At 37.2% G+C, this 16,654-nt stretch overlaps 1 protein-coding gene across 5 annotated transcripts in view; it reads left to right on the top strand.

Moving 5' to 3' along the window:
* ano1a (anoctamin 1, calcium activated chloride channel a) overlaps positions 1-16,654 on the top strand; it is a 61,429-nt gene that overhangs the window by 38,023 nt on the left and 6,752 nt on the right. For 3 of the 5 annotated variants that reach the window (XM_079605482.1, XM_079605483.1, XM_079605480.1), the window contains exons 12-22: positions 2,428-2,588; positions 4,824-4,906; positions 5,151-5,162; positions 5,735-5,803; positions 6,966-7,040; positions 7,386-7,587; positions 7,925-8,036; positions 10,918-10,975; positions 11,240-11,340; positions 13,157-13,293; positions 14,804-14,956. In XM_079605482.1, the coding sequence (XP_079461608.1) occupies positions 2,428-2,588; positions 4,824-4,906; positions 5,151-5,162; positions 5,735-5,803; positions 6,966-7,040; positions 7,386-7,587; positions 7,925-8,036; positions 10,918-10,975; positions 11,240-11,340; positions 13,157-13,293; positions 14,804-14,956 (1,163 nt within the window). The remainder of the gene's footprint in view (positions 1-2,427; positions 2,589-4,823; positions 4,907-5,150; positions 5,163-5,734; positions 5,804-6,965; positions 7,041-7,385; positions 7,588-7,924; positions 8,037-10,917; positions 10,976-11,239; positions 11,341-13,156; positions 13,294-14,803; positions 14,957-16,654) is intronic. The other 2 variants (XM_079605484.1, XM_079605481.1) reach the window with 1 other exon arrangement.

The following is a 16,654-nucleotide window of genomic DNA, read 5'->3' as shown; positions in this document are numbered from 1 at the left end:
CATTTCCGTCATTTATGAGTCAACGGTTCTCCTTCATTTTATTTTTATTTTTATTTTTTTATGATTGATTTTAGTTTTTATTGTTTAATTTGTAATTCATTTAGACATTCTCATATTATATTACTATAATTATGTGGGTATCACAATTATTTACCCAAGATACAGTAATGGCTAAAAGTGATTTCTGGAGGGGATATTTGTTTTTAATGACTCTAAAAGTTTGATTAAACCATCAAAATATGAGAAAGTTTTATTTTATTTTTTAATATTGTAAATATGAGGGAAGAACAAAACACTAAACTTGGTAAAGGTATTGATCTGACACAATTATTTGTCAAAAAAAGGCAAACTACAGCTACAGGTTTTATTTTCCTATGCAAAAAAAACAATGCATAGAAAAACTAAAAGCTCACATGATAAAGCAAACATTGATTACAACATAATCAGTTTTTAATGTTGTGTTGGTTCTCTCGTTCATCATTTATTTGGGTCACACTTTAGATTATGGTCCAGTTCTCACTAATAACTAACTATTAACTATGACTTCTGCCTCGATAAACTCCTCATTACTGCTTATTAATATGAATGAATGAATGAATGATGCATTTATAATACTTTGTAAGGTAATTAAGTTTAGGATTAACGGATGTAGAATATGTTCATGCAGAATAAGGCATTAATATGTGCTTTATAAGTACTAATAAACAGCCAATATCCTTGTAATATGCATGCTAATAATCAACTAGTTATTAGGGAGAATTGAACCCTAAACTAAAGTGTTACCTTTCTCTGTATGACAGCATGCCTAAAAAATAGTTTCATTGCATTATTATAAGCACAACTATGCAATATGCTTACAATATCTTTAACAAAAATGTAATAATATTCGTAATCAAGGATGAAAATGTCAAAATTTCCTAAAACAGTCGTCACTTTTGGCCACTACTGTAGTATTTTCTGCTTGTTAGAGTGTCATGTAGCAACACGCAGAAGCCAAACTCTAATTGAGTTTCAGTGCTTAATGTGAAGATCACTATTATACAGTGCGTACAGTTTCATATTAGTCATTTTGTTGAGGATGCTACCTTAGGAGATACTTTAAGCCAAAGTTTTGATGTTTTACAACCGAGATGAAGAATGTAGAAGAATGTTTTTCCCTTTTAGACTGAACAAAAAAAAATCTAACATTGTTCTTACTAAGACTTTTTTAGTTAACTTTACTTAATGTCCAATAATTTGTTGATCTTACTTAAAATAATTTAGTAATCTGTACTGTTTGCATGCTATGCCTTTGTTACTCAAACCAGTAACAAGGTAATGTTTACTTGGGTTTTCTGAGTACCATTTTCACAAAAGCAAAAAAAAAACAGGCGGGGCAAATGGTTTTTGAGGCGGGGCAATTCTTTTCACTTATTTCTTCCACTTCTGCAGTCATCATTAATTTTCCAGTCACCTGGAATGTTATTGTCAATAAAACAAACATTTTTGGGAGAACGTCACATAAGTTGACTTCATAAATTCATGTTGATATCCTAAAATTTCTCACCGTTATTGTGATTGGTGTTCCCTTTGGTTGGGCATTTGGAACGTAATTTATATTATTGTAATTCTCTTCCAATTGATGCAGTGATGCAACATGAAATCGCAGTTATTTGATTTCAAAGGAAGTGAAGTAATAAATATTATATATATTTATACTTAAATTATGTCCATGTTTTGAATGAATGTATTAATGATATATAACATAACTTTAATGTATAATAAGGATCTTTTAACATTTTATTGCTAACACTTATGGCATAAACTTTAAATTGGGTTGATGCACTCTAAAAAATGCTGGGTTGTTTTAACCCAATTTTGGGTCAAATATGGACAAACCCGAACGTTGGATCAAAAATGCAATTTAAAAATGTAACCCAATGGCTGGGTTTACTATTTGACCCAAAATTGGGTTAAAACAACCCAGCATTTTTTAGAGTGTATAATCCCTCTAAATTTGTGACAATATCTTGCTATTTTTCTTGAGTCACACACAGACTTCAACATTCAGCATGCAAACCACAACAATGGTAACAAGTTTTTATTTTTATTTTTTATTAGACCATTACAATTTTATTCGCTGTCTCTTGTGAGTATAACCCCAATAACGATAGCAAATAAAGTTGTAATGGTAAAATAAAGCTAAAAATAGTAAAACAAAGCAATTAATTTATTCATGCCGCAATGCACTATGGGAGTACACTTCCTCAGATCACAGATAGAATTACGTTGACAAAACTTTAATGGATTAAGTTATGCTTACTTAATTAAATTGTGCAAACTCGTTGCCTTAATTTAATTAAGTTTTATTTTTTTACGGTGTAATAGCTTTTCTTGGTGTCTGGGGAAACATTTCTGAAAATATTTTGTTTTGTTTTGTTTACTCAGCAACGAGATCTGCGACGAGAGAAACAACATAACCATGTGCCCAATGTGTGACCGAGCGTGCAGCTACTGGAAACTGGTCACGGCTTGCGGGACGGCCAGGGCCAGCCACCTGTTCGACAACGCGGCCACCGTCTTCTTCGCCATCTTCATGGCACTGTGGGGTCAGCAGCTCAGTGCGACTTTCATGTTCACACACACGCTTTCTTGCTGCTGTACACCAACTGTTGTGTCCCTACATGTCGAGGACAGATTTGATCTGGCAAATGTTGGAAGGGATTTGTGCCCTGGTTTTACACTTCTCTTTAAATCCCCCCCGTACTCATCCCAGCTCAGATGCTGAGCTTCTTAAAAAGCTGGTTATTTTAGCAAAAGCCCTAAATTTGCCTTTCCTGTTTTAATCTCCTGCAGTTACAAGCTTTCAAATGAAAAATGACACCCTATGACAAAGCTACTTGATAACTTGAGTCCGCTTTAACCCTCTGGTGCTCCTCAGATGGGGGTCAAAAATGACCGATTGTTTTTTTTATTATAATTTTTGTTCTATGTTCTATATTTTAGTTATAAATAATGCTTTTTATTTTATAATTTGTATTTTTAAGGGATTTTATGGTACTAAATTATATGTATGCAGTTGTTAAAATCAATTTATTACACTTTTTGAGCATAGACCTAAAAATTGAATATAACTTAACTTGAGTCCGCTTAAACCCTCTGGTGCTCCTCACATGGGGGTTGTTTTTTTTATTATAATTTTTGTTCTATATTTTAGTTCAATAATGCTTTTTATTTTATAATTTGTATATTTAAGGGATTTTATGGTACTCAATTATATGTATGCAGTTGTTAAAATCCATTTATTACACTTTTTGAGCATAGACCCGAAAGTGACATTTAGCAAGTATATAGCAAGTGCCAAAACCTTTACCAAGTTTCGTATCATTCTGATGAAGTAAAAATTTATAATAAAAAAAAAACGTAAAATATTTTGGTACAAAGTGACCAAAGAGCACCAAAGATTCAACCCTTTATAAGTGAACCAGAAAGTGAATCAAGTGGAAAGAGAAACCAGTCATTTCTGCATCCATAAAAAGTGGTCTCAGGTCTTCTTTTTAGTTCACTTTAGTTTTTTCAATCCACTTTTCATTCACACTGACCTAAAGTGAAATGCACTTTTGGTTTAGTTCTCATCAAAAGCGGTTGTGGGGAGCATTCACACATTAGCTAAAATTGTGAACCGGACTCAGACCTTTAAAACGAACCAAGTGTGAAAACGCTATTAAAATACAGATTCCTAAAAAAGGTTTTACAGCCCAATTCGCCTTTGGCTAAGCCACACCCTAGAATGTAGATTGACCAATCACAGCGCAGCCAAGAACAAGCTCCCACAGAGGTCCGACACTTCTTCACAGCGCTCCATTGACTTTAACACAGCCGTCTCATATTTTTGGTCTCGGCAGGCTATTACCGTCGTAGTTTTATCAGAAATATTGTTAAACGTTGTGCCTGGGGCATTTGTAACACAGATACGTGTTTCCCAGAGAGGTTGGAGGGGGGTGTCCGTTTTTTTCCCTTCCCCAAACCGAAGTCAAATCCTGACAAGTGTCGATTTTGGATTAAACTGTGTGGACGTCCTCAGTCAGCGAAACCCCTCAAGTAACAAGCACACTTTTGTGCTCTAAGATACATTTAGCTTTTAACCTTACTGTGAAGTTATACTAGTCAGACAGTTTTAGGTTATGATTTCGGTTCTCTACCCTAATTGTTGATACGCTAGCACACGCTGCTAATAAATACAACTTTATACTCGCGTAGTCCGTTTGCTTTGTAATATCGATTATAGAAGTGAATAGAGACCCAGCTTTGCATGAACAGTGTTTCTCTTGATATTGTTAGTCCCAGCCTCCGTCTCCATTAGGATATGCGGCGGTTCAGTTTTTGACTGTGACCGTTATGCTTTTGCCTCTATTCGGATGCCTTGTTGTTGCTTGCGTTTCACCGGTATGTCTTGAATATAGCCTTCGAACGCATATTGCAGCCACTTTTGCCTACTTCTATCGGACACTTTATTTGCTGCTTTATAAAAGTTTGATCAAATTTCAGCAGGAAGAGCTGTCACAGCATAAACCATGTTGATACCAAACCAGAGCCCAGACGAAGTTGACGGACGTAGCAACAGTAACTAAGGGGGGCGGGGCTTAGCCAAAGGTGAATTGCAATAGAAGAAACTGGCTCTTTGTGTACGAGTCCTTTCCAAAGTTATTTCACGAAAAATATGTCACGTGCCTGGATTTATAAACAAAAAGACTTCACTTGTGTAGCTACATAAACAGCAATGAGCCGATCTGTATGTTTGAATGTGGGTTTGTTGGTGAAGGTTACCTCTCTGTGTCACACAGCCACCATGTTCATGGAGCACTGGAAGAGAAGGCAAATGAGGCTAAATTACGTCTGGGACATGACCGGCTTTGAAGACACAGAGGTTAGTCACGCACACCCATGTTGACCAAGAAAACTATAAACTGTAACTGTATACGACAGTGATGTACATGTTGATAAGATACTCATGTGAGTTTATGTATGTTTTGTAGGTGTGTTATATTATTTTCTTGTATTATCCTGAGGCTTGGGTGTAAAGAAATAAAGATGTCTTTTTTTATTGATTCAGTGCCATGAAATCAAACTGTTTTTCACTGTTTTTTTTTTTTTTGTCCTGTTTTGTATAGGAGAAACAAAAGGTTTGGAATTGGTTCATTCATAGTATTAACTGAATTTATTTATTTCCTAACCTTACAGTTGCATTTTAGTACTAACAAATTCTTCACATCTTAAAAAGTCGTCTTCAAGCATCGTCGTCACATTCTTGCTTGTGTAAAGTATTTCACCGGCACTATCTATCGGTCTGTTGTTGTGGAGGTCTGGGAGATTCCTGTTCTCTCTTCCTCCGGCCTTACAGGTCAAAAGCTGCTCACTTTCCTTTCGGCAGTCACAGTCTTTCTGGGCTCGCCACTGTTTATGTGGATCAAATGAGGAGGAGGAACTAATAAAACCTAAAGCTGCTGATTGTGGAAAGGAATATGTTTTCGTGGTGCTGAGAGCTTTTGGTTTTAAGGATTATACTTTCACTGGACGTCTAATGTGTTGCTATTACCAGATTTTCCGTTCTATTCACTGATCATGCACATGGCTGCTTTTGGCTCCATAACCAGTTATCTCTTTCCACTTTATTTATTTTTTATTTTTTTATTTTTTTTACTGGTTTAATTCCTGTACTGTACGTGTTATGATTTGCTTTCTCTGTTTTTCCCAGAGTCATCCTAGAGCAGAGTATGAGTTCCATGTCATGAAGAAGTCCTTGAAGAAAGAGCAATCGCCAAAGGTAGGTCTTTATGAATCTACAGATGACCATTCATGCATATTGCAAACAAAATGGCAATAACTTTCTCAAAAATCCAAGATATAATCTAATTTGCTGGCTTTACACCATTTCTGGGACTCAGGGTGATTTATATATCCACCATAAAACAAGTATTTTTAAATTTCAGCCAACTTGTCACAAAGGCACATTTTGGTCTTGTGTGTGTACATATATAAGACCGTGTGTACATATATAAGACCGTGTGTGTGTGTGTGTGTGTGTGTGTGTGTGTGTGTGTGTGTTTGTGTGTGTGTGTGTGTGTGTGTGTGTGTGTGTGTGTGTGTGATGGGTAGGTTTAGGGATAGGGGCCGTGTAAGGGGAATATACAGTTTGTACAGTATAAAAACCATTACGCCTATGGAGAGTCCTCATAATGTAGTTGCACCAATGTGTGTGTGTGTGCGTGTGCGTGTGTGTGTGTGTGCGTGTGTGTGTGTGTGTGTGTGTGTGTGTGTGTGTGTGTGTGTGTGTGTGTGTGTGTGTGTGTGTGTGTGTGTGTGTGTGTGTGTGTGTGTGTGTGTGTGTGTGTGTGTGTGTGTGTGTGTGTGTGTGTGTGTGTGTGTGTGTGTGTGTGATGGGTAGGTTTAGGGATAGGGGCCGTGTAAGGGGAATATACAGTTTGTATAAAAACCATTACGCCTATGGAGAGTCCTCATAATGTAGTTGCACCAACGCGTGTGTGTGTAGTTTGTCATTGTTGAGCAGTGGGCCCCTTGTCCAAGTGGGTAGTTCTTGGCTGGAATAATCTACAATGTGGACCAGACCATATGCTGATCAAAAAAAAAAGTGCATTTATTTGTGCTTGGCACAGAACAGGCAGGGCTGCTCTTACAATATTTTGGTCTGTAGACTTATGCATGCCATCCTTGCTGACTGTCATAAGGATGTCTGGATTATTGGGTTTTACGCTCAGTAGATGTTGACCTAGTTGCAGTATAAATGTTATGTGACAGCACAGCTGTAAGGCATGTCTAAGGGCTTGTTTTGCTCTGTTTGGCTTGACCCTATCTGTCCCTTCGCAATGCCAGAGTATGCTGGAGGATTGCTTAAGCTCCTGTTGCTAGATGTATGTGTTGAGGTGTATGCTTTTAACTCACATTTGACAATTCATGTCTTGTTCTAGGCAGGAAATGTGAAGCTGACATGCACAGACAGAATGCCAGCTTACATGACCATTATCGTCATGATGATTTTTTTGGTAAGACCTGATTCATTTATAAGATTTATTGTGGTATAATGCTATATTCTTTTGCAATAAATTGAATTATGCTAGAGTTATTAGCAGTTAAAATACTTTTTGTTCAACAACCAGTCAATTTATTTTATATATGGGTGGCCATCACGCTGGAATCACATCCGAATACAACTCACTTGATCTCATTAAGCCCCCTATTATCAGACATTTTCGTTGCAGAATAAAGAATACATTTACATCTTTGAAGTGTGTTTGGTGTTGGAAACCAAAAACATTTGCTTTTGCATGATCCTGCATTCAATTGGTGAGTCACTTTTCTTATTGTGTGCATTTGTGTGCTCAATGCAGATCTTTGTGACCTTGGTCATCGTGTTTGGTGTGGTGCTATACAGGGTCTCCATTATGACTGCCCTGCACATGAGTTCCACTCCCACTTTCCGCACTAATATACGGGCCACCGTTAAAACGACTGGGGCTGTCATCAACCTTATCATCATCATCATCATGGATGAGGTCTATGGGGCAATTGCACGTTGGCTCACTATTATGGGTACGTCTGGTTATTGTTTTCAAGACATGTCGCCACCTTGGAATTATAAGGTTCTATCTGCATTCTGACTGGTTTTGAGATATTGAGCTGTAAAGTTTTTGCATTCCATTCGACTGTGTAGAAAGAACCATTTTATTTTCTAAATAAAAAGTTCCAAAATGTACACAACTTAAAAAACAACATCACATAATGTAAAGAAGTGGTCACAGAATAAGAATATGTGAATAACTAAATTTTTACAAAAATGTCAGATAGAACCTTATAATTCCAAGGGGACGATGTAGCTTGTTGCAAAAAGCTGTGGTCACAGTATGTGCTGTTGTTTTCTACTCACCAGAGGTGCCAAAAACTGACAAAAGTTTTGAGGAGAGGCTGATCTTCAAGACGTTCATACTGAAGTTTGCAAATGCATTTACCCCTATTGTGTACCTGGCATTCTTCAGAGGCAGGTAAGAGCATTGAACCAAGCAGTCACTCTGAAACTAAATGCACGTTATTAACAAGTCAGCACTGGGATTCCCTTTGTTAGAGCGACAAGCTCTGTTTCATAACCTAGTGAGCTGCCCTGCTGTCTGCTGTCTACATAGGCATCTGCCCTCTAAGTCAGTATCCTAATCTAAATAAAGGTGAATTTGTAATGCCGTATAGACAAAAACTCCCTAAAAATAGTGATCTTCACATGAAGAACATGAGAGATTTTGAGAAACAAAACTAACTAAAAACCATACTACTGTCGCAACACACAAATACTGTGTCAAATAATAGAGCCCAGGGTGGCAGCATGTCAACGCACACTGGATTATTTGTAGAGGTTTAATCATGCATGTAGGAAGGCTGGAGTATTGCAGGAGCATTGCAGTAGTCCAGTCCAGAGATGACAATAGCCTTGACAAGGAGTTGTGCTGCAAGCTTCATCTAAAATCCATGTGTCTAGATCCCAATGATTATGTATAACGAAAAGGGCAAGGGGCCAAGCACTGAACCCTGGGGTACCCCCATGAATGGTTAATGTGATTTAAGATGCTGCTTCCTTCCAAGATACCTTATTAATTGTAGGTTCTGGGGATTTGCATTAGCAGACAGCAGGACAATTGATCTAGATGCATGTTTTTCTAGCCGCAGGGCTTCAGTGACAAAGAAATGGTCTCCCGATTAATTTCTGCTTTCGAGTGTCTGCTTTTAAATTGCCAAAAAGAGATCAGTGACTTATGATACTCATTTCACTAGGAACCTTCGATTGATGCCATTTTCTCTCTTGAGTTTGGTTTCACGAAGAACATCTGATATCCAAGGGTTAGTGGGCGTTTTGTGCAAACGGGCCTGGAGGAGGGAGGACAGATGCTGTCTAGACAAGATGTTCAAGTGCATGTAAATGCATTATTTACATAAGAGAGGAGGAGCTTTTAGCCGGGTGAAGAGATGTAGGTGAGTATAGAAAAAAAGATTGGTGGGTAAGAGGGAGTGGAGGTTATATTGGAAGAAAACTATAGTGTGCAGCCAGGTGGAAATCACAAATGTACAATGCAATGGAGTAACAAGGCCATTGTCTGTGGTACAGTTACTTGTGTAAATGAGGCCCAATAGGTTTCCTGATTTGTAAGTTGGTGAGATGGTTAAACCAGGTTTTCCAGGTGACTGTATAACCAAGAACCACAATTGGGTAACCATCTTTAGGGAAAGTGGATAATAACCAAGCTGACGTAGAGGATGATATAGAGTATAATGACCTATCGAATTACTGTCATAGTAATTGCATGAAATTTAAAAGGATTATTGAGAGCTGTCTGATTTGTTCACTCCTGACTTTTGGATTTCCAGAGTTGATGCCAAACAAGAGCCGTAGTCTCTTTCTACTGAAGGGGGTTGAACAATGCACAACACATAAAGGAGGATTGAAGGTAGATATAAGTGCCTTGTTCGTACAAGGACTTGTACAAAAGTTCAGTTGCACAGGTACACATGCGGGTCATTACATAAGTTAATTATTCAAAAAAGAAAGGCTTCACATGATAAGGATTTTTAAGACCCTGACACGCCAAGCTGATGGTCGGCCATCGGCCAACTTTGGGCCGTCCTTGAGCATCAGCCGTCCAGTTTTTGAGGTGTTCTCCGTATCGTCAGACCCCGCCAGTGGGCTTTTTGGCCAATTGAGCATGTTGAATTGGCATCCGTCAGTGAGAGAGAGAGAACTCTAATTGGCTGTTCAGCGTAGCGAACGAGTCAAGTGTACGAGAATAAAAGCAAAAGTGATAAAAGCGAGCAAACAAGTCAAGACGGCACTGACAGAAGGCTGTTCTAATTTTTACGCCATCTTACCTGAGCATTTCAATGCACAAATATTTTCAAAACAACATAAACCTTCTGGAATGAGGAAAGTGATCCGCACGAATGATAATAAATGGTTTGTATATCTGCAGTTCTAGTTTCGGTGTTCCTTTTTGAATGACAAGTATAGACTATTGAGACCTGCTGATATAGAAAGTAACTTCCTCACATGCAGGCTCAGAACGCACATGCTAGTTGACAGTCAGCTGTGGTCTCAACGGTGTTCAAGCGCAGCTTTTTAGCCGGCACGAGGCGACAACACATTCGGTTTTCATCACCGTTAGTACTTTTAATGTCGGCATGGTGTGTCACGGCTTATAAAGTGTGTGAGTTATCAGTATTTAAATGAATTAAAAACGGCTAAACGCCTTTTGGATTAGCGAAACAATGCATATATTGTCAAATGCTGAAACGGAAATATTGCAGGACTGCTACCGCCCTACAGTACAAGAGTAATTAAAATAATCAACACTCCTTTTTAATACTATGGTCTAAACAAACGAAAGCATGAATTACGCATACACTTACTACTGCAGACTTGTATTGGCACATCACTTTGATGATCTTTTATGGTGCATTCACAGTGACTCACTGCATTGCTACTGCCAGGTATTTAACTGGCACTGGCAGTTCCCTGTCTGCACTCTTTGGTATTCACAGCTTCTTATAACTCCTCATGCGCCACTCAACTCCAATGAAATCGCAATCCCTCAATGAAAATGTGTGATGTCCCGTGGATTTATCATCACGTATAGCTTTGAGTGTGAACACCAAAATGGTGTATTGTCCTTGCTGCAATACCAGCTTAGACCAGCATGAATGTCTACAGTATGTGCCTCCATGCTGGTTTTTGGTTTCTGAGCAGTATAATATTGCTCACTAGGTTTTGGAACAGAGCTCACCCCCCAAACTTTTACTGTAATGTCTGTTTTGTGAATCTCCACTTGCATTTGTGCATTGGCTGGTAAATTCAGCTCTTGACCTTCCTCTATCCAATGCCTCCAGACTCATCGGACGCCCAGGCAAATATATCTACGTATTGGGGTCTTACCGGATGGAAGAGGTACTTATCTCGTTTTCAACTTCCTTCTTTGTGTGTGTGTTGGTGTGACCAGTCTCATTGACCACCTGGTGTACATGCATGTGTGTGTGTGTATAAGCTAAATCCATTCTGAACCATACTCTATTTTTGAAGTCTTGTAACCACATCATCGTATGATAAATAACTTGACAGATTGTCCTAGTTACCTCATTCCTTATGACTAACACATGCGAAGGTTTTGTACGCCACAGTAACTGACTGAAGTCTCTCTGTCTCACCCCACAGTGCGCTCATGCCGGCTGTCTGATGGAGTTGTGCATTCAGCTCTGCATCACCATGCTTGGCAAACAGCTCATCCAGAATAACCTGTTTGAGATTGGCGTTCCGTGAGTACACACAGCATAGAGAACATGTAGGCACGTTTCTAAGTCATTGTTCACAGAGACGACAGACATCTGATCAATTTCCACTCTGCATTATAGGTGTGGTGCACACTTCTACACATGCATTCTTTAGGGAATAATTGTACTTTGTTTTTCACACCAGAGCATTGTAAAGACCTCGCATGATCCTTTCTTGAAGCTCTTTTCATGGACAAACCTTGCTGACCTATTTCGTGGCATGCTTGCAAATACATTTTGTTGTTTTTGGACAAATGCAAATACACTGGATTGTAAGCTTATCTAATGCAAATGGTTCTGAAAGTAACGCATGGTGAAAGACATGCATCCAGCAGATCCAGACAGAAAATCAGGGAAAAAAAATGAGCAGATGCTAATTTTTGGAGGAAATCTGCAAGTCAAGTTACACGTCACAATTTCTGGGTCCAATTACTCCTTCAGAGCCCAAAAGCAAACCACAAACTGAGCTAATATACGCTCACGGTGTGCTGTATTAATAACAAAACATGATCCTAATTTTTTATTTCCATAGTGAAATCTCGATTGACCAGACAGTGAAATCTTTTTTTTTACGAATCTTCAAAATATTGGTATCCGGGATGCCATGAGTCCTGTGAGTTTTTAAAAGCTTAGCTTACAGATGTGCTAGAAATAATGCTTATGAACGGATGTTGAGAATCTCACTTCAGTTACTATAGTTGACAAGACTTAGTCAAGACTTTAGCTACTGTAGTACGTATAGTCACAATTATTTTGCTGGCGATGTGAAACCTGTGATTCTTACTTGGCCATTAAGATTCCTAAAGATTACGTCATTAAACTAGTTTTGCAATCCATTTCTGTGTGGCTACTTGCAAATTCACTGGAGATTTTTCATATATTAAAATGTTGTAGTACAAAAATCTAAGTTAATGGTGTTTATTGCTATCTGTTGTTATATCAGTGCATATAAATGTCAATATTTAAATATTGTTCTTATATTTTAATGCAAAATCAAACGCATTTTTTATTCTTACTTTTTTAACTACTTGGTTGGAAAGATTGTTTTTCTGATTTGAAAAAAAAAAAGTCCCTCTTTAGCCATATAAGTCATATAATAAAAGGTATAAATGTAGGTATTCAAAAATGTAAATTTTATATATATATATATATATATATATATTAGAGAAAACTAATGCTCACCAAGGCTGCATTAGTTTGATCTAAAAACAAAGTAAAAACAGTAACATTGTGTAATATTATTATTATTATTAGAGAACTATTTTCTCTATTTATGGATTATAGAGAACTATTTTTGTTTTAATATATTTTAAAATGTAATGTATTTCTGTGATCAAAGCTGAATTTTCAGCATCATTACTCCAGTCTTCAGTGTCACATGACCCTTCAGAAATCTTTCTAATATGATGATTTGGTGGTCAATTATTATCAGTTATTATTGATGCTCAAATATTAATAATCAGTTTAGTGAATCCTTATACATTTCCTTTTGTTAAAAAAAAAAAACCTTTTCACAAACTGTATGTAGAATATGTTATTACAATGGCGGAACAAAATACAGATGTCTAATTTGTGAACATATTTTTATTGAATTTTACTACATATTTAACAAAAAAAAAACATAAAATACACTTAAATACAAACATGACTAACTCAAATCCCTCCCCCTGCATAATAAGCTGGCAGTACAGATGTCTAATTTAATCTGATCATCTGAGCATTCGTGAGGGTCTGCAAATGAGCATCATGTAATGAATATGCTGGACATCATCATTGATTTATTAATATATTTTTGTCACAGGAAACTGAAGAAACTGCTCCGACGACGCAAGATAGACAAAAAGCATCAGGAGGAGCTGAACAAAACGCTTCATCGCCACGAGAAGGACCACTTCCTTGGGCCCTTTGTCGGACTCAACCCAGAGTACATGGAAATGAGTGAGTCAGAACACAATACGCGCCCACACACACACACACACGCACACACACACACACACACACATACACACACACACACACACACACACAGATGTATAAACGTTTGTTTGCATTCTCTCCTGGTCCTGCTGGCTCTGTTTTCTGCACTCATGTAGGAACATGGCATCATTACAAATGTATCATAATTACAATTTCCGATGATGAATTATTAAATCCGGGCTGTCCACAAACACTAATTGAAATGTCTAAACAGATTTATACACCTCATCTGTTCAAAGCACTGTTATACAAGTGTAATTCAGACCGCATGCATGGTAACCCGGGTACATGCACATCCATGCTGTGAAGGATCTGCAGTATTATTATCATACGTGGAGTTGGTGTGTTACCGGCCCCTCCTCTTATCTCGCCTCATCTGTGCTTCAGCGTGGGCTGGACTTCTGCTAGGAGAGAGGCATTATGGGTCCAAAGGGGGGCTGGCAGAGCAGTGTGAGATTATGAGCTTTAGTTCTGGCTTGAATTCATTAATAACATCCCACCCCCTCACCTACCATCCTCCATCCATACTTCTATCACTCCATCTCTCTCCCGTCCCATTCCTCCATCTTTAAACCATACTCCTCCTGAGACCCTAAACTGGTTTCAGGAGCGTCAGACAAACTAGAAAGAACCAAAAGGATGTTAGTCCTTGTGAATTACTCTGTTTTATTCTTAAAGGGTTGATATAATGCCCTTTTCACAAGATGTAAAATAAGTCCCCAGAGTGTGTGTGTGAAGTTTTAGCTCAAAATACCCCACAGATATTTTTATATAACATATTAAAATTTAAAATTTTTGAGGGTATTAAAGCAAAAACGCATCGTTTTGTGTGTGTCCCTTTAAATGTAAATGAGCTGCTGCTCCCTGCACAGGGGGCGGAGCTACAACAGCTTGTGTCCTTTTACCTTACACACACATGCACTCAAAATTTCAAAAATGTTTAGCCTTTTATGTTCAAACCGGAGTCAGACAATGATGGAGAGACTCAAGAAGAAGTGATGACATGTAAAAGCAACAGGACATTTCTGAATGGTTAGTTGATGAATTTATGCAGCTTATGTGTAGTTATCTTCTAGACATTGATTAGCATATTCTGTCTTGATCTATCAATCGTGTTCAGGGGGCGGGGTTTATGTAAATTCTAGGGTTGGTGTTGTCACTGTCGTGTAGTTCCCACCAGCCGTTTGTTGTAGTAATTAATCTTTAAAAGCAAATATCTCCCTTTGCTTTGAACGTTGAGCGTTGTAACTTTGCAGATGTTGTTTCTGCTCAAACAGCAACATTACACACTAACTAAAGTTAGAAAAGTGAAATCATACTCAACCCACCCCTTTAAGACCAAGTTTCCCAGCATACCAACATCTGATTTATTTTAATTAAATCTGATAAGATAATTCTAAGTAATTGTGAGTTTTGCTTTAGTGGAACCTTCTGTGGAAGCTGGATGTTTTTGTTTCTTTCTCTTATCCAGTCATTCAGTTCGGGATGGTGACCTTGTTCGTGGCCTCCTTTCCGCTGGCTCCGCTCTTTGCTCTACTGAACAACATCATCGAGATCCGACTTGATGCCAAGAAGTTTGTGACGGAACTGAGAAGACCGATTGCAGTAAGAGCAAAAGACATTGGTCAGTATCTTCACACTGATTTTCAGTGCATCCAATGTGTGTAAAGTGTGCCAATTATGTAATGTAAACATGTTTGAGTGTCTTTTGTGATTTATACTCATAAGACACTACAAAATATACATACGCCAAAATATGGAAGATATGGAGACAGAAAATGCCCCCGTTTAAGTTTATTATAGGATGTATTTATAACCTGTGATATAGTTAATCCTGTAAGCGGCACCACCTTTTTTTTAATAGACATGAAAATGCACATTGCACAATTTAAATGGTTGTAATTCAAGAATGCTTTGGAATATAGATGTAAGATTGGTCTTGTTTTAACGAAGACATTTGGCAGATTTTTGTAGAAGTGAAATTAAGAAAGTTAAACAGAAAAAAAGTTATAGAAGTTTGAGTTTATGAAAATGTACAATGTTAAAAATTTTATATTTTATATAAAATATTTATTTTCAAAACCTGGAGGACTCTAAAAATGCACAAAAAAAAAAATCAAAGCCAAAAATCTGAACAAGTTGTGTTTCAAATTTTAGGGGGATATCTAAACATCTATCTTTGGATGTTTTTACTGAACTCTTGCTACACTGTTCTCTGACAGTATAAAGAGTGATAAGGCAGGATATTTTTGTTTAACTCTCTAAATGCCTCTTGTTTAAAGTGAAACGATATCTTAAGGGCAGACTGAGGTGTAATTTCAATGATATTTCTAGGTATTTTATCATTTATTCTACAAAACATCATAGAATAGTGCATAAGTACAATAATTGTGGCACACCTTTTGTCTAAAAGTGCAGTTAAACGCAGCCAGTGAGTCTGTTTTGAATGAATGATTTAATAAGTCGCTTATTAAGACTTTTTCACACCTAGTGCCAGTTTAACAGTAGTTTTAAATTTAAACATTTATTTTAATTCATAATTTTATATTTAAAATATGAATCTCATAACATTTTATTTATGCAATTTTCACTTCAGGCATCAACTGTGACACTTCTGCAGTGCAAAAAAAATATTATTTAAATTTGATTGGTTACAGGCCTTTAGTGTTTTATTAAACCTATTCTTAAATTCAGTCAGTAAATTAAATTAGAGTAATAAGATTAGAAGACAAATTGCCCTTTTAAATGGAAAAAAGCCCCTTTAAATCAAATTACGGGAGCAAATGCCACTTTAATTACAAGTTCATTTCTTTTACCGATTTAGCCTTTCAGATCCCACTTATATGTGCCATCTTTGTGTTTTCATCATGTTTTATTTCTTGCATTTACAATGGAGTTATATATATATATATATATAAAATGTATATAATCAGATAATTTGCTAGCAGTGATGATTAATGTATTATTATAAATAAGTTATTTACTGGATCTTATATTGCTAACTTGCCCTGCGATGGAGTCAGTGGCAAATGAACTGATTCTTAATTTTCTGGGAAATAATGTAAATGTTCCATAACTTTTTGTGTAGCCAAATCTAAAGGTATTTGTCTATCTATACAGAAACTGCCTTTAACAATGACCCAACCATGATAAATATTCCCTGGAGTGTGACAACTTGCCCCACACTCCCCTAACTGTCTTTAGTACGATGCATGTTTCAATGCACTGTTTAATCCCAGTGAAAGGATAAAAAGTATAAAAACTAAAAGCATGGGATCCGTGTATATCAAGCCATTTTCCTTGGTGCATAATCATTTGCAGC

This window comes from Phoxinus phoxinus (assembly GCF_949152265.1).
Source record: "Phoxinus phoxinus genome assembly, chromosome: 2".
NCBI classification, from domain to species: Eukaryota; Metazoa; Chordata; class Actinopteri; order Cypriniformes; family Leuciscidae; genus Phoxinus; species Phoxinus phoxinus.
This window is presented reverse-complemented; position numbering and strand designations above follow the sequence as displayed.